The 19,341-nt window shown below is 44.6% G+C and overlaps 1 protein-coding gene across 1 annotated transcript in view; it reads right to left on the minus strand.

Moving 5' to 3' along the window:
- LOC134843213 (sorting nexin-6-like) overlaps positions 1–19,341 on the minus strand; it is a 187,107-nt gene that overhangs the window by 73,111 nt on the left and 94,655 nt on the right. The window contains exon 2 of the mRNA XM_063859593.1: positions 16,440–16,499. Coding sequence (XP_063715663.1) covers positions 16,440–16,496 — 57 coding nt within the window. The 5' untranslated portion in view covers positions 16,497–16,499. The remainder of the gene's footprint in view (positions 1–16,439; positions 16,500–19,341) is intronic.

Consider the following 19,341-nt stretch of genomic DNA (forward strand, 5'->3'; position numbering starts at 1 on the left):
TCCCTTTAAGTTACGCGTAGACAACAGAGCGTTATCCTGGTTGAAGACCTACTCGATGGATCAGAGTTATATTGGTAGATGAATAGTAAGATTGGATGGCTGCCATATGATAATCGAACACAGGATGCGTGATAAACAACAAAATGCTGACAGCCTCAGTAAGAAAACTGAGTTCTATGAAAGATTGGAGCAGAAGCAAGCCAATCCAGCAGAAATAAAAGAGGGATTCTCGTTTCTGGACAAAGAAACTTATGAAGCGCTTCCCTTAACGAGATGGTTAGATAAGTCTGGACATCCAATTCCGGGGCATCCCGAGTTACCTGTAGAGAAAGCAGCCGAGATAAAGATCCTATCCAAGGAGGACCCGGTCCCCTTGGATCTGTTGCTGCGCTCAAGCCTGGTCCAGCAAGAACTCTCTCGCATGAACATAAACAGCCTCTCATTATTGGATAAAACGGTGCAGGTCACACCGCAAGTAATGCGGATGCTGGGTGGATTGTTAGAAAGAAGTGACCAGAGATGACCCCGAGTGGACAGCAGCAGTGGCTTCACTAACAATCAGGGAGAAGGTGAAGATCATACCGTCCATACGACAACACAAAGACAACGAGAGGGATTGTAGGTCGATAGTTCAGCAACTAGTATCCTCAATACCCCCAAGAGGTCTTAGTGAGTACTTCATACGGTCGGAAAGAACAGGGTAACGATACGCGAACGAAAACCGTTACCTTTAAGGACCAAGATGGAGAAGGTGAGAAGGTAGAACAAAACCTGGAGCAAGATTGTTTGTCCGGGGAGACGAACGATGAGAAGAGCCAGCGAGTACAAGATCAATACCCGGGACAAGAAAGTTTGTCCGGGGAGTCTGAGATAGATGAAAAAGTTCCTGATGAGAAACAGGACCTGGGGAACAAGGTTTTGTCCGGGGAGTTCAGATGGATGCGAGAAGGCACAAACATGATCTGGAGGAGCGTGCCGACTCCATCACAACCTCTTCTACAGATGACAACTCCCGAAACTCAGGAATTGACACCTACTCAGACAGGAACTCGAGCTCAGGATCAGAACTGTCCGAACTAGCGATCCACACACTACTAGTGCAAACTCGGGCAAGGGATCTGGACAGAGAGGTGTACCAGGATCCTGACAGTGATCGCTACCTTATACCAAGCGAAAGAGTCTTTGACAACGCAGCGGATGATTTGGAGACAATAGCGGTATCGAAACGTTCGATAAGTCTGTTGCCACAAAATGAGGTAGTCAGGACTGATCTTCAGCCGTTCAAGCAAGAAACACAGCCGCTGGCGAAGATTTGGTGCATTAAGATGGAAGAAGACACACGCCAGCCCAATGAGCTGAATAGTCAGATGAGGGTCATGAAGACGTACTTGAAGGCGAGATACAGACTCTCGGATCTTCTAAGGGCGCAGAGAAACGATCGCATGACAAGCAACCTGAAAAAGTGGATCGAGAATGATTCTCCGGATAAAGGGGACCTCGAGGAAGACAGTTACCGTATCCTGAGACAGTACTTCATGCAGAAGGAAGGAAGGTTATATTTGAACAAGGACGGGATTGTGGCTTGCAAAAGAAGAGAAGAAGACAGAGTCCTATACAAGTATAACGCGATAGTGCTGCCGCAACTCTATCAGACAGAACTACTATTCAGGTCGCATGATCAGATGGGCCATCAGGGGATCGACAAAGTATATCAGAGGATCCTGAAGCGCTTCGAGTGGCCTGGAATGAAAAAGGCATGCGAGAAGTGGGTAACAGCATGTCTGTCATGCCAACAGGTCAAGGATCCAAGGAAGTTGCGATTTCCTTTACAATCGATCGAGTCGTCTGAATTCAACGAGGTGGTGCAGATAGATCACCAAAAGATATGCATGACAGAGTGGTAATAATCAGGTGTTGGTCATGATAGATCATTTTACGAAGTATGCAGAGGCCGTGCCCTGCATAACTGCCTCGGCGGAAGAGACATGCGACCACCTGATCAATACGTGGATAGCGAGACACGGTTGTCCGATGACGCTTCAATCGGATAATGGAACAGCGTTCGTAGGAGAGCTTACGAAAGAGCTTATGAGACGCTCACAGGTTGCTCAGGCTCACTCCACGACATACCACCCCCAGACGAATGGCTTAGTGGAAAGACAGAATAGGACGTTAGTGTCGATGCTGAGAGTATATTGTTCCAGGTACATGACCGATTGGGACAGATACCTTCCACAGGTGATGGGAGCCTATAACAGCACGCAACACTCCACCATTGGAGTTAGTCCACACATTATGCTAACTGGACACGAAAAGTCTTTACCCTTAACCTTTTTCTACCCAGAGTATGAGGGAAAGAAAACGTCTCCACAGGTCTATGTGAGGGATGTGATCAGACGTCAACAGGAGTTGAACGATTTATGCAGACGAAATACTCAGCAAGCACAGGCAAGGCAGAGGAAAAAATTCGACAAGAAAGCAGCTGGTGCAAAAGCTTACAAGGTGGGAGATTACGTATGGGTATTTCAGAACGTTATACCACCGAAAGGAACGAAAAAGCTCCTAAAAAAGTGGAGGGGACCCTTCATGATTACGGAAGTGCACCAGGAGGGACGCTTTTATAGACTGAGTACTGGCCGAGCCGCCCACTACGAAAACATTAAGCCACACAATCCATCGACAGAAGACTGGTGTATACCTGCAGACATGAAAGAAGGGGATTATCTAATGATGGATCCTGCTTGTGAGGTCAACGAGAAGGGCACGAGGGAGAAGAACGATGGAAACGAAGTCGTGGAGGAAGGAACGAATACACCGCTGGACCTGGATCCAAACGAGGTGATCGAAGCGAACGATGAAACCTTACCCTATACAGAGGAGGATTGGCAGGATCCCGAACAGATGGAGGTTCCCAAGAATTTGGAACCGGATCTTCCGTTCACGATGCAGACTCGTCAGAGTGATGGGACAAGACCCAGAAAGAAATATAATCCTTACGGTGACGACTTTGTAGTGGACAGGATAGATCTGAAAAAGATAGTGGAAGAAATGGTGGGTCTAGAAGGCATAACAGTCTCACAAGACATCGACATAGTAGATGATCACCACCAGGAATGGACCGAGGACAGGTCGAAACCCGAAGTAGAGTTCGACGAGGAGCAATTGGAGTCCTACGAAGAAGATCTCACAAATCTGCGAGTCTTGGAGTGGCTGAACGAAATGACATCAGACCCTAAAAGGACCAGCGTCACGATTCAAGACGTAGATCGTGAAAGCATGAAATACATCAAGACCGAACGAGATGATCCTTCCTGGGCTGCCCAGGAAGGACAACTACTCATTCTAGCTTCTAACCTCGACTTGATATCCGGTATGTGATCGACGGGGACGTCGATGGATATTTTTGTCCGGGGAGTGGGGGTAGGACTTACCCACACTGAAAACTTGATAATAAAAAAATTGAGAATAGCAAGAGAGACAGGAGACTTAGAAGCAGAAACAGGCGAGAACCTAAGAAACCTGACATAGGGAGGGTAGTTGAGTCATATTTTAACTTACCAAATGAACATTCAAGTAACATAATACTAACAGACAGTGATTTTATACTCACAAATAGAACATGTGCGATAGCAATCACAGCAGACATGAGTTTTAGGACAGCGTTAGCGGCAGAATTTAAGAGAGAATATAAAAACATAGAATTCCTATGGAACCAAAAACCAGGAGTAGGGGGCGTAGCAGCATTACCTCCGGCGGCGTCACAGATACCGGGAAAATACCTATGCTTCTTGGTGACGAGGGCGACGGAGAAGCAGCACGTAGACCCAGAGAACCTAGTCTTGTCCTTGACGAGGTTGAGGGACTTCCTCGTGGAAATGGACGTGAAAGAGCTTTCGCTTCCAGTGTACGACCCGAACAGAGGACGACTGCATCCTTGGGAATTGTACGCGCTCGTACACGTGATATTCTCTGATACTAATATACAAGTATATTTACACAAGAAATATTACTTAAGTATAGGCTGAGTGACGTGCGAGAGGGTGTTAGGCTAAAGACTAAGTTGTATGTAATGTGTGATATGTGTGTTATGTGTTATGTTATTAAGATCCTGGGTAAGAAGGGGTTAGTGACCATGAACAACTGAATGACGATCTTAGGAATAGATCCAAAGTTTGGACTGTCCAATCTTAGGTCGAATTCCAAAATTTTGATCCAGGTTGGAACGAACAACATCTCGAGAAGTTCGGATGAGGAGGAAGCACTATGGGAACCGATGAACAGAGGTAGTCATGTTGCTGACCGCCCTGATCAACATCTTGGGGCATGACAACCGTGGGGACCGCCCCACGGAAGTCCTGTTGATGGCAGCATATGGAGAGAGGGGAGTACTAGACCGCCCGAACATGAGAGTGATGAGGTGGAGAAACGGGGCTCTCTCAGGGAGTGACTTGGCGAATGAGCCTGGATTGGGAAGTTCTAGGACTTACCAACCAGGTGAAATGCCTATGCCCTCCAAGCCCAAACCTGGGCTGACGAGAATGCATCAGGAGATGAACAGCGAGGCTGCCTCGTCTGGTTCACCACTGAGAGCAGCTGTGCCACCAAAGAGGGCGAAAGCAGAACAGAAGGTTCAGACGAACCAAACCATGCAAGATCTTGAAGGGATGAAGGACGAGCTGGAAAGAACGATAAAGGAGCTGGACGAGGTGACTAAGACCATGCTCATCGCGGAGGACGACCGAGACATGTGGAAAAGATTGTTCGAAGACTGCAACAAAAAGCAGGGTCAAGAAATTGAGCGCTTGAGGCAGGACTACAAGGAGCGATCAGAACGGATGGCGTTAACTACAGCCGTGGAGAAAGCGATACCTGCAAGGAGTATTCCTCGTGTGCAGTCCCCGATGGAGCTCTTGACGCCTCGAGAAATGAGTCAGACAACGGAGACACGGCTCCCGACAGCAACAGATCGAGTGAAAATCTCGGACCCTAGTGACACCTTGGGTGACCCCGTCGTGGAACAAACGGTGAGGAAGCTGATAGAGACAGCTGGACGACTGGTCGCCAACAAGAATGCGCCAGGTTCCGGGGTGACTGCACCCTATGGAACGATCGATGACGCGGGCAGAGTACGACTCTCCCAGACCGTGATCAGACAGGGAATAAGCGACGTGACGCCACTAATGGGGAGCTCTAAGGCCCCAGAAAGAAGAATACAGAAGATGCCAGCGAAGAAAGTGTCACGTGTAATAGACATACAAAAGAACAATCAATTGAGATATAACTTCACGGGAGTTCCGGAGACAGATCCGAGAGCTTGCTTCAATCGAGCGACTTGGAACCCGGCAGTAAACCTGCAACAACCGCCACTGGGGACATCACATCTGATACTGGGAGACAGCTTGGTCAGAGTACTATCGAATTTGAGGACCTCTTGGGTCACCACGGTGATGGCCTTCGGGGGAGCGACTATAGCCCAGTTATATCGGATGGTGGAACTAATGAATCCAGGGAGGATCCCCAGTGTGATGATCCAGGTTGGAACGAACAACATCTCGAGAAGTTCGGATGAGGAGGAAGCACTATGGGAACCGATGATGGTGTGTTTGTTTACTAGTCTCTGGCAGAAGTTCAACTGCGCGGTACTGACCGTTTGCACTGTGCCTATGACTGCAAGAAGCTTGGCAGCAGCAGGGAAAGGCACAACGAAGGAGTGGTCAGGTGGAACAATATTTTGAGGAATCTCGCAAGTCGGAATGCCGGAAGGATGATCCTCATGGACATCGAACATGAGCTGAGAGCGATGGATCAGGCCAGGTTGACCACAGACGGCATCCACTTCGATAGTATAGAAGGACAGGCTTGGTTGAACAGAGTCTTCCAGGAGCGATTGGATGAGTTGGAAGTAGAACTCTTTGACACAGGAGTGCTGAGGGAAGAAGGAGCATCGAGCGAAACGGTGATTACCACCTTTGTGCCCCCTAACCTGGAAACACGCTTGGGGACGGTCCCGGCCGTCACGAATTATAGACAGCAGAGCTCCAGCGAACCAGGTCAAAGGACGGATGTTCAAGATCGATTGGGAGAAGCACCGGTAAGGAGGACCATTTATCCTCGGAGAAGACTAGGAATTGTTTTCCCAAGCGAAGAGACAGCCAGCACGTCTAGATCGGACACGAGATCGGAGACGACAAGTACCAGTCGAGAGGAGAGACGCCCGGGCAGAGGCTCGTTGATGTGGTTAAGGCCCATACCATCTCCCTGGCATGTATACAAAGATGAACTAATGAAGCTGGATCTCCAGAGGGTGAGCTTCATCGAAGATGCAAGGAGGATGCTGAATGGAGCGAGGCTATCCGTCAGCAGACTGTACTCGATAACAGGCGTAGACTGGTTGATAGCCGCTAGCATAAACTTCAGTTCCACGACGGCCTTGAGATTTGCTGATCTAGAGGGACTGCCCTCTAATAACACGATGGGACCAGTGAACGCAAGACCATTGCAGGACGTGAGGTTGAATCATGATGAAGGAAATCGAAAAGAGAGACCTGCAAGATTTTTGGTAACAAGGGCGCCGATCGGATAACATGTGAAGATGTTCAGGCAAGTGAGCTCACCCCCAGTAAAGGAAAGAATATACCCGAAACTAGTGAGTCAAGATGGTGATGTCCAAAGATACGGCGGATTGAAAGCGATAAAGAAAGATGAGACCATCTTCGCCGCCTATGACAAAGCAGAAATAAGGAAGGCCAAGATCATGATAGTAGCGAATTCAGAGTTCGTGTATACTTCCAAGTCTCTGTTTTGGCCGGACGTCATAATGTTGGCAGCGGTCGATCTGGACCTACTGCAATCGGTATCTCTGGCTATAGGGGTACAAAGACAAACAGACATGAACCCAGTTACGATCGTGTTTGCTGGCATCAATGACCATCTACATAGTAGAGGTTTTCTGAGCAGACTCAGAGATCCTACAACGGCAGAGAATGCTGTGTGGCCAGCGATAAAAGATATCCTTGAGTCGATGGGTGAAGTGGTGGATGCGACGAAGGAGGGGTCGTTCACCAAGGTGACACCGAGAATAGTATTCGAGTTGTCTCCGGGGTATGCATATCTCCCGGATGGACCAAAATTCGTGTATGCGAACGTGACCTTGCTTTCAGAAGGGAAATATGATGTGATCATATCAGCCCCAAATCGCATGATAGAGATGGAGAACATGAGGCCACTCAGGGCTGAACTACCTGCAGTGTGGTCAGATATCTCGAACGCGATGAGAGGATTCAAGGACCATGCGCTGCACATGTTAGTGTTGGACGAGGTGCTGGGGTTGGAACTGTCCAATTTCAGTCGACAGCTCAAACTGAAACCGGGAATATTGAAGAGCTCAATTGAAGGCGATGGTTTTGAGAACCAAACCGGAAGCCAACCAGTGGCTACACCTAAGTCCTAGAGTAGCGGCATTGGGTGCAGATGCTTTTGAGGAAGGCGCTGTGATGATCACGAAGATCCATGCCTACTTGTTGAAGGAGGTGAACCTGGCGGAAAATGCTGAAGAAAAGACCGCTGAATTTGTAAACAGAATGTGTCAGATTACCCTGGAAACCTTCTGGACCCAGGAAGTGAAGGGACATGAAGGCTTTGAACGGACGGACAGCATGCTGGAAGGGTTGGGAGCCGGATGGACCGCGTCCTTCTTGGCAAAAGTCTACCCGAAAGTCTCTCATTACTTGATAAAGGAATTCCTCCAAGCAGTAGTGGAAGTGTCAATAGTGGAACTACTAGCCTTGTTCGTGACGTTTGGAGCAGAGAGTTTCGTGAAAGGACCGGCGATGCTGCTCACCGAAGGAATCCAGAACCTGCGGTTAGTTGGGCTTCTAACACTGATTGCGATTACCCACGGAAACTTGGGAGGACTAATGAAATTGACACGTTGTCCAGAGCAGATGAGAGAGAGGGTGAGGAATTTAGATATGAAGAAATCCACGGACTCGTGGAACAAGATAAGAGACCTGAGACACACTCTTATCCAATATCTCTGACAACAAAATCGCTTTGGAACGGGAGAAGATGAGACTATCGAAAGAGAAGAAGTTAATAGACGATATGCTGGGGGCATGCCCCTATTAACCGATCTGAGCTTGGCTATGAGAACCGATCCCTTAGCATTGATCAGAGGAGCCACGGAGTTTGTGGCAGTGATCTATGGACCAGCAGTCACGTTTGCGTTCCCTGACGTTAAGGTGGAGGCGTATAGGTCGGTGCTGCACCTGAACCTCATATCAGCAGTGGACGGTAGTGTACTGAACTGGTGTGAGCAGCACACATTGCGGGAGCTCATGAGTGAAGATCTGTTATTTGCGAAAATATCAGAGCCAGAGATGACAGTCATCAACTTTGACGATCACTTCCGTGATCGCATGGGAGAAGTAGAAAGAGGACACATCGAGGTGTTTCCGAAGCTTTGGAATCTTAGACCCTATGATAAAACGAATGGTGAGATAACCAGAGTGCCTCGTCTCATTGCAGCATATCACAAGGTGATAGAAGAGACGAAGGATTGGGGTGATTACGAGAAGCTGCCGGAAGAAATCCCCGAATTCCCTCTGATAAGAAGGATGTTGCTCGGAGCAGTTTCCGTGGTGCAAACTCCTAGGTTGAGAGCATTTGAAACCAATGAAAGGAGAATAGGGAATTTCGTGGGAACAATGGATCCATACTTTGTAGGGAGAAGTGCCGCCGTGTTACAGTACACACGATTTGCCTAAACGGATCAAGCGACGAGAAGGCGAATAAGCAACGCCGCGACTCCCAAGCCTGGAAGATTTGACGAGGAATGGGCGGGATTATGCTTAGCTCCTATGAAGATGAGAGGCAGGACCGAACTGCCTGAGGCCTCCTTGATCCTGACTAGTGTGAAACCGGAATTGAAAGTAGGAGGAACACTGCAGGCGAGAACCTTCCTAGCACCCTTCGGCTGCGAGGAAATCAAAGTGGTCCATGGAGAGGAGGAAGATGGATCAGCAGGCACACTGATCATACCGAAGTTTCAGGAAGGAACCGACAATGAGAAGCAAGGACCCTCGAGCTCAAAGAAGGACATGTCAGAAGGAGATGATGGACAGGGAGGAAGCCGTCAAGCGGAAGAACCCATGCAACAAGATGCAAGTCAAGCTGGTGGGGAAGACGACAGGGCATCGACAGGAGGAGTATCCAGCCTGGATTTCAATATCTTCAGTGATCTTGAGAACAACGCGGATACGTTGGAGACGACTGAGCCAGCGGATGAAGGCATTTCGACACTGGAACCTCCGACAGCCTTTACAGAAATGAAACGGAATTTGCCGGAGAGCAGCTCTCCTGGCAATTCAAGAAATAACGAACAAAGAATCCTCATGGAATCACCTAGATGAAGAAGAATAGAGGACTCAGCCAGAGTACCTTTCTTGGGAACGTTGCCCGAAGAAGAGTGGGAAGTACATCACCGAGACCATGAGAATAGGACGGGATGTAGATTGGACAGAGTGGCGTTCATGGAAGAAGTCTGGACAGTAGTTCAGAGCTATGGGACCCAGTCCATTTTGAAAACAGGTCTCAACCGACCGGTGATGCGGAAAGTCCTTGACAAGCTTGATGAGTGTGAAGGGAGAATGAGTGAGTTGTTGATTGACTCAGCCATTGATGAAAGTGAAGCAAACTCTCCCATCAAGATGACACCGCAGGACGATAAAGGAGAGGTGGTGTATCTGTCAAGAACCAGGAAAGGAACGATGCTGTCGAAATTGGTGATTGATAAGATCAACGAGATGAAAATGAAGTTAGGCAGCAGAGTGATGCCGAGGAGTGGGAAAGACGAAGGTGGATTCGGAGATATCGATGAAAGCTGTCAATTCAGCGAAACGAAAACGAGTCGAAGCCATGGATTTGAGACAAGGTGATTATCAATTACCTGGCACGAACAGAATGTTGACCGATGTAGCGATGGTGCCACCCATTCTCATGGCAGGGATAAAGTCGACAGGTTACAAATCCAAAAGGAGTGACCGCACTCTGACTGGAGCAACCTTAGAAATGGAAATACTCAGCCAATGTGGAGAGAGCACAATGAAAGACTTTAAGCCATCTCCCATGAATCACGAAAAGGGAAGTGTCGCAGGACAACTGGTACCAGTGGAATATAACCGACTAACAGTGTCGGAGACTGTGTCAATAGATGAAACCGCCGGTGGATACATGGAGATGTTAGAATACCGAAACTCGGCTAGAGGGTATGTGATGGCCCTGGAAGACGAAAAGGCCATGGAAGGTTATCTGGAGACGATGTTGCGAGGCACCACCCTCAAACAGAAGGCGTATGGAACTCTAGCGTCGTCTGAGATACAGGCAGAAACGATGGAGCAGTTGGTGAGCCTTCCATGGAAAGCAGTGTTGTTACGGTACTTCGAAGAAGAGATGAGGACTGCGCCAAGAATACACGCTCTCATGGCAGTACCTTACGTGAGAACGGAGTTACAACTGAGGTTTGCCTGGTGCATGATGGGACTGACTCGCAAAGAATATGATTCAGAAGAAAGGAAGAGGTCAAAAGAAGAAAAGGTTTTCCTTATGACGAACCTGAGGGACCTAATAATCCAAGAGGGAGCAGCAGTAGCGTGTGCGAAGCGGAGAGAAGCTCTCTGTTTCATTCGATTCATGATAGAGCAGATTTCAGTACCTGCATTGAACACCTGTGTCAAGATGCTGAGGGAGGGCGATGCGCGAGCGAAAGCCTTGCTCTTGCTAGCACTGCTGGATATGCAGCAAAGCAAACCGATGAGGGTGAATATGAAAGAACCCGAGGAGTTAGAGCCCATGAGAAAGATAGACGAAATCAGGAGATTTTCAAACAAGGAGCTGAGACTCACTAAAGAATCTATGGGGGCATTGCCGAAATCCAGTGAGTACTGCGGACCGATCAAGAAGAAGTCGTACAGCTACGTGTCCGGAATCATAGGGATAGCGTACAACCCTTTCCTGAGTGAAGACATACGCGATTGCTTCTTCGATTATGAGCAGGCAGTGTTGCTAAGATTCTGGACGTCGAGAATTGTAACGATTAAGAGCGCTACCAATCCTCAGATGAAATTGGGACTGGTCTTGGAAGAAGAGGTGACTGCACCTTCCGTACCAAAATCCGACAAAAGAGTGTATTTTGGGTTGGGATTCTCAGATGAATTACTGAGAACGAGCTTGATGGTAGTGTGGGAATTGATGAGGCCATCATGGTGTCCTAGTCCCAACGCTGACTCGATATCACGGGCGACACAAGACGTGCAGAGGGAGCTGAATGCAGACTGTAACCTGCGTGGCCTGAACATCATATATATTGTGATGATAACGGCCTCTAGGAGCAACGGGGAAGATAAAGTGGAGTTGCCTGGCTGGGGACCAGAAGACTGGGTCAAACCAGGTAGCTGTCTGGCGGAAGTCTGTGGACTGGAAGGTCACGTTTGTGGAGATCTGGACTGTGTGAAGACCCTAGAGAGACAACACAAGCAATTGACGATACTGTTTGGGAATGTCGCGATGAAAGCAAGGACGGAAACGGAACTGATCGCAGATTGCCATGGAGGAACCGAGTTGAACCTAGTGACTGCACTAGGATTCTACAGCATGTTTAGTTCTTTAGAGTCACTATTGAATCTAGAACAGAAACATGAGATGGTCACAGCCATCAGTGTAGAAGTATTCCCGGGAGTTCTGCAAACCGAGCAGAAACACATAGGAAAATGGAGGGAAGCGATCGAGGCGGAAATGAACATCAGACACAGTGAGACTTATTGTAGACCATCAGGAGCACGATATTTGGTGGGCTTGACATTGGCTCCAATGTGCAAGAGCAGATACCCGGTGCATTTCGTAGCTGTGGATGTAAAGAGTACGAGAACGATCGTGGATCAAGCCTTCTCAGTGCCAAAGTGTGTGAGACTAACGAGAATGTCCGAAAAATCTTACGAGTTGCTATGTAAGATGTTCTCAGCAGTTCCAGAGAGAACAAAGGAGGAGTTGGAATCGATACTGGGAATGAAGTTCATGGGATACGTGAGTGGGAACTTCAGTGACTTTGAGAGACAAACAGAGAGGATCAACTGTTACAGATTACAATACAGTAGACGAGAATGATGAAGACCACCGAGTGATGATGGAAGTGGAACCATTACTGGAAGCTCGGGAAAACGCAATTGGAGGAGCGTCATGTTGACACATGACGAGTTTCCCTGCCACTGCTTGCTGCAGACTTGGTAGTATCCCAAGCGTAGTAATCTGGTGTTGATCCGCTCTCCATGGGTTTACCAGACTCATCACAGCCCATAACAATAGTGATAGTGGGAGTTATGATGGCGATACGATGGCTGGAAGCTCACGTAAGAGAGAACAATAGACAGGAAGCGCCAACGAGGGAACAGTTGCGGAAATTGGATTGTCTGAAAGATTTAGATCTTTTTGAGACAATGTGCAAGATTCTAAACATTCCGATGGAAGTGAACAAGATATGGGCAAGAAGACGATTGATGCCATGGTTCAGAGCTAACATGACTGCATGGTTGTACAAATATGCTAAGAAGCATACGTCGAAGCACGGCAGAGTGTACAGTGAATATCAGCTGGACATTGGAGCAGGAGCTTTCAAGCGAGCTTTCGTGACTTATCGGGATGCAGTGACCACCGCTGTAAAGAGAATTTCCAGGACGAGTGAACGTAGTGGAAAGGAGAAGGAAGAGATGTTGAAGGAAGATTTGGAGAGAAACGTGACGTTGTGTCTCCGCAACAGCTTCTGCCGAAACAGAGAATCTAACGTGGATCCCCTACCTTGTTGCAAACAGAGGGTAGAAGAGCAGAAGTGTTGGAGGAATGCTTCCAACAGCGTCAGGATAGCTAACGATGTGTTGCAAGACACAGAAACTGAGAGTGCAGAGTCAGTGTCACAGGAGGAAGAGATGGAACATTGACAAACGGTCGAAAGAACAAGAAGCAAAAAGAAAGAAAATTAGAAGAATTTAGAAGTTTTAGAACTTCTAAACGACGAAAAAAGAAGAAAACAAAGGAGTGACGAAGAAGAAGAAATTAAAACTCAGAATTGTTTTATGTGTGTGAAAAAACTCAAGTGAGAAACTAAGCAACCAAGTTGTAATTGAAAACTGAAACATTTAGTTGATCTTTGAACATTAAAGAATTTGTTGCATTTATAAAATTGCATTTTGATTTTAGTTAGTGGCTTTAGAGACACTTGCTTACTATTTATTTAGGAAGGCTTGAGTAAAGAGTATATTTAAATATTCCAGCCTGCATGACTGTTTTTAATCAACTAGGAGAACTGATCACTTTGTGGTGATATGAAAAGCTTGGGTAATCTCTCGAAGAGGGAGATTGTTTCATTGTTCTTTCTAACCACAGAGTTTCTTAGTTTTAATATTCAGGACAATCACAAGCAAGATTTCCGAAGGGAAGGAGCATAGTAGGAGAATTTTAGCTTGTTGGTTGGCAGGACTGTCCTGCAAACCAACGTCTTTTAAAAATCTAGGAGAAGAAGTTTTTAGTCAGGACATTGACATTGGAAGTCAGAAAAGATGTTTTTTATCTTAGGTCATATCCTCAATGTGCAGATTAATGAAAGAATTTGAAGGCTATGGTGATGTAGTATGATGCCATTTATATTCTGCAGTGAGTTGAGTGACGCGGATAAAAGTGATTTCGTGCATTTTGTAAATTCTGTTCGATGACACTGTACCTATTTTACGAACATTGCGAGATTCAATGAGGACATTGACCGGACTGTCCGGGGAGTATGTGACATTCGACCAGAATGCACCAAAATGCAAACGCAGCAATTTCGAGTTAGTAGCAGCGAACCTTCCGAATTGGCGATTTTGAAGGAATAAGAGCGTTATTCGAACGATTGGACAAATCGGGAAGGCTGAAGGATTTGGAAATTCCTAAATTTTAACAACTCTAAGAAACGTCAAAAACGGCCATTTTAGAGAAAAAACCGAAACGAAACACAACAACATTAGTTGCGATAGCGATAACGACGAGAATTGTGATTGGAAAACAACAACAAATTGCAGAAGTAGCAGAGACCGTTCCGAGTTGCAACTATTGTGTCGCTACAATAGTTGCAAGGCCGTTGCGAACAACGGTGAAGGGTGGAAGACAGCCTTCCGGAAAGAGAATAAGAGTCTTATTTCCCCGGATTCAAGAATCCGGAGGGGTCTCGGGACTGGAAATTTTATCATCTTATATAAACTTTTAGCTTCCCTATTATGTCCTGAATTGAATTTAATTAACATCTGAATTCATTCTGCTAAGATGAGAAGCTAGGAGTTGGGGGAAAGGGTTGATCCATCTTCGATGGAGATGATGATTTTTATCTACTGAACAAAAACAATAATAATTCAATAAATAGTAGTAGCCCTGATTTTAGGAGTGACCTCGTGGTCTGGGAATACTGAGACCCAGCCATGAGCTCACTATTTCTGCATGTAATTTAGTTAATTTGAGTGTTTTGACCGAAGCCGAAAGCAGTAACGTTTTTGTCGACCCGATGTTAGAAAGACCACCGAAAGTACTGGCTTGGTAGAGACGGTGAAAAGCATGTAAAGCTCTGTTCAGACGTTAGCCAGTCGTCTTAGGACCTAGTTTTATTTTCCGTCGATATGTATCTTCCGGGCGAATGTTACAATATTCTACCGAACCAGAATTGATAACTTTAATAGTTGACGAAACTGCAGATTTGAGAAAACAACTGTGATTTTGTTACACAAGTTATTTACAAGAATCAATCTATGTTCTGAATTGATAACGCTTGCTAGTCGCGACCACAATCATCAGACAAGTAATAAATCATTGCACATTAATAGACAGAACAAAAAAATGGAAGCAATTTTTTCAATAAACTTATTTTTTTCAAAAACTTTTAAATTAATTTTTCAAAAAAATTAAAACAAAAACTCCGCAAAAAATCTTGAATCAATTAGTTCTACCAATAGAGAACTAGAAATGGCATTCACGAACTTATTAGAAAGCTGAAAAGAGTCCATGCTATGGGAATTAATGGTCCAAAATGCAGAATGTTTAAGTTTAAAAACAAACAAGTCCCGACAGGATTCAAACCACAACTTTTTGTCGTCTCGCATAAGTGTTTTACCTTTACGCCACATGCGGCGGATGGATTCCAATTAGAAACCTTTTTGATAGTTGAAAAAAAACTGACCAAAAAGTATGCTTCTTGTTATTAAAAATCGCCCAGATAGTTTTAACCACACTAACTTCCTCAGCTGAAGCAGAGTGTACATTTTAATAGCCTGCTTTTTGTCCGAAATGCAAAAAAAAGCTACTAAGGAATGCATCAAAACTTGTGTGAGTGATTTGTTTGTGTTAGGTACTATTTGTCGCCATTTAAGGTATCCTTTAAAAATTCTTTGCCTTTAAATTAATAAAAGTGCTTTCTAAATCAATTAAACTGTCATTGCTGGATCAGACAGCTTTTTAGGCATTACCAATATTCTTAGTGAAACAGGCCTACTGGAAAACAGTTTTCTTTGAAAAATGACAAATAAAAAAAAGTTAAAACAAATTAAACAATTTTCAAATTTTTCTTCAATTTTCGGAGTTTTTTATTCCTAAGACGAGAAATTTCAATTTTCGAAGTTTTTTATTCCTTCGCGCTCTTCGGGAGCTTTATACTACGTATAAGGGGGTGCAGATCGCGGTGCCAAGTTTAATTTATCGACAACTCTATAAGCGCTATTGTAGAGGAAGGACGGCTAAGTTAAATTAACATTATGACAATGCATTTAATGCTGATATATGACTTCATTGATACAATGATACAATCTGCTGATATAGATATATTCATTTTTATAACGCTGGTATGGCCATATCCAGCTTGTGCACTGACCGTAACTAAACAGAAGGGCCCTTTTTGTAATTTACACTTTTCCTAAGACGAGAAGACTTATTATAAGTAGAAAACTATTTTACTTGATTTTTCAGGGCTTGAATCGAAAATTTATGGATTATTTACTACTAATCTGCGACTATCATTCTATATTAAGCCTATCCTTCCATAATAAGAAATTGGACGAAAAATCAAAAATTTCACTCGACACTGGGTTTTTCTCGACGAGGAATTTTTTTTGGAAATTTTTAAATATCGTTCGAATCACGACTGAAAAGGATTTAAAATGACATTTCACTCAACCCAGTCTGATGATTATTTCTGGTACCTGATTTTGCATGGAGACCAAGAAAAAACTACAGTGCACCCGAATGCTAAGTTCCTTCAAAATTTCAATGGTCGAAACAAAACTGGCCCATGTCAAGTCCCATTTCAGGCAGCTTTAACTATTGTTTCGAAAATCTCACAATTTGACACGTTTGATAAATTCAATAAAATAAATTACCTTTCTATCTCCACCGAGAAAATCTAGACCACCTCCGTCTTCAGATGCAATAGACATTCTGAAATAACAAAAACTTGCAGCAAACAAAAACTTGCACCAAACAAAAACTTGCACTGAAATAACAAAAACTATCATATAAATGGGTGCAGGGTACCAAAGAGGACAAGACATTCAAACTACAAACCTAAAAACATTAAATTTTTCACTTTTTCATTTTTTGATTAAATTGATGCTTAGACAGAGGCGAAGCGGAGCTTCGCACCACTAGCGATACAACACCAACAAACAAAAAACATGAAAAGCCGAAACAAATGAAAATTTTTGAAAAGGTAGGTCATATACACATTCATTCATGTCTCGATAGAAGTTCATTCCAGGCAAAATCATGACACTTGATTTTCAAATCAGCAACAACGGAACAATATTTACGAGAAGAAACACAACCGACAATCTATGAGCAAACACAAGTTGAGCCGAAAAAAATATCATTTTACGAAAAAATTTTTAACTCCCAACTTAATCAACAGTGGACATCAATTGCACTTGCAACAACAATGAAACTTGTTTAAAGCAGAAGAAAAATCAGTGATGTGGAAAAAAAATTGGCAATCTTTTAGCTGAAACCACTTGAAACGAAAAAAAAATGATTTTAGGACTTTTTAAAAAATCTTTCAAATCCCCCTTGAAACTAGAATGAACAGCACCTGCACTTGCAACTACAATGAAAAAATATGGTATTACATTCAAATCAATAAAACAAATAATAGAAAACACAAAGAAAAATTTATAAAAAGATTAAAAATTAAAAACAATGAAGTAGCTTGCCGCAAAAAATCAGTGATATGGCAACTAAGCAGACCATCTCTGAGCACACACCAACTGATCCGAAAAAAAAGATTAAATGAAAAAATTATAAATTCTTTCAAGTCTCCCCCTGAAACTAGAATGAACAACACTTACAGTACAAGCAAAATCCGTTGTGGCAATTTAGCCGACAAAACCAACAAGCAAAAACTAACAATTAATTTTCTCGGTTTTTTTTCGAATTTCCTTGATACTGAAAAAAAAAACCGGTGCGTTCACGACTCGAACCCGAGACCTTAGGGTACAAAGGCAAATGATTGACCTCCAGGCAAAGGGGGGCGCAGGCTAGCAGATGTTCATAGATGAAAAGAAGAGAAATGAGAAGAAACTGACACAACAGAGAGCGTGTCTCCGCTTTGCGCACGCCATTGCTGCTCCTTTGCAATTCATCAAGTCCCTTAGTTCATCATTCTCGTCCTTCACTTCTTTTTTTCTTCCGATTCCTACTCTTCTGTAGTCAATCCCGCCACGCATCAGGTGAGCTTGAGTTGCAACTCAGTTCTGACATACGGCCCATCTAACAGAGCATTCGGGGTCGTCCTCATTCCTTTCTCCAAGCGACGTAACAGAACTGCAAACCAAGGTAAGCTTCCGATTTGGTCCACCGTTTCTGTGCATTTCCGAGAAAGCTTTCTGCTTCATTTTCGTGTCCCCGATAATGCTAACCAGACAATATTCCATGGAAATTTTCGTTTTACATAGCTAATAGATGTCCTCTGGCTGAGTTCCTGTACTTCCTCATTTCCATATATCCATCAATACAGTCAGTCAATCAATTTTACTCGACAGGGTTTAGCTGTCTAGGGACGCTTCCCTATTTTACTCGACAGGGTTTAGCTGTCTAGAGACGCTTCCCAAGAAGGTTTCAAGTCTTTGAGGATAATTCCACCACACTGACTCGGAATTTCTATTCTCAACGAGGATTCCAGATGCGTACAGTCACTCCTCTTGGTCTAATAACTAGCAGATCTTAGTCCTGCCATTGAAAAAATTTAATAATTGTTTCGTCTGTCATATTCAAGGTGCCTTTCGATCTCTCAGTGCTCTGTCCATTATCATCTGCATTCTCACCTCGTTTTCTTTTTTTTGCTAAGGTTGACGTCCACATGGGAGGTTCGGGATCCACCTTTGTTTTTCCAGACTTTTCCCCGTAACTTTGCTGCCCAATTTCATTTTGATATCGTTGACCTTCTTGATTACTAGTTCCGAGAGCACTGTCGCTTTTCTCGTCCTGGACAGATACCTGAAGTACTTCATCATTTGTCGCAAGTCACTTTGATTGGGAAATTCTTTTCACTCTCATCAGTAACAGAATTTATGAAAAGTTCACTCATTATCCCCGTGCACGCATTCATCCAATTTGCCGAGAATTGCTTTTATCAGTGGTCTATTCAGATTATTTTTCAATATTGATTGGCTCTATTGTCGCCGTACTTCCGACCAGACCTGTTCCATGAGAGCAACACGAATCAATGCACAGCCAGTCCTGCTTTCATGGTCACAGTGTTGAACCTCTCACTCCTCTTCATGTAGAGATCCAATCAAAGGTACTCGGGCTGTATTTTCTATTTTCTTTCTGCGAGGAGATTCTGTCAATAGTTAGTTTGTCGTTGTTTCAATTTTGTTAGGAAAACTTATTGTACATATTGTGTTAATAAAGTGTTGCCGAAACACTGTGAATTGCGTTTAAAAAGACTGAGGGAGGTTCCAGCGTGGAAGAATTGTCTTCCGCTGGTTCAGTAGTTTTATTCACCGTCTCCACTCCATTGTTTTTGTCGAGGGAGTTGAATCCAGATTTGACGCTCCACAAACTCAGTCCTTGTCTTTGTCGTCATTTCCGTTTGACTGGGATCTGGGTCCATCGGTTTTTCCATTTAATGATCCGACTCCTGCTCTTCATCCGCTCTCTTGCCACGCAGCTTTGATCCTGAATGTCGTTGCTCATCACTGACTATCACTTCAGCAGGGAGGTCCGACCATATCACATCGCCGGCCGAATTTTCATCTCGCTCTTTGTGCATTTAAACAACTTCTTTAC

Source organism: Symsagittifera roscoffensis, chromosome 1, assembly GCF_963678635.1.
Source record: "Symsagittifera roscoffensis chromosome 1, txSymRosc1.1, whole genome shotgun sequence".
Lineage (NCBI taxonomy): Eukaryota > Metazoa > Xenacoelomorpha > Acoela > Convolutidae > Symsagittifera > Symsagittifera roscoffensis.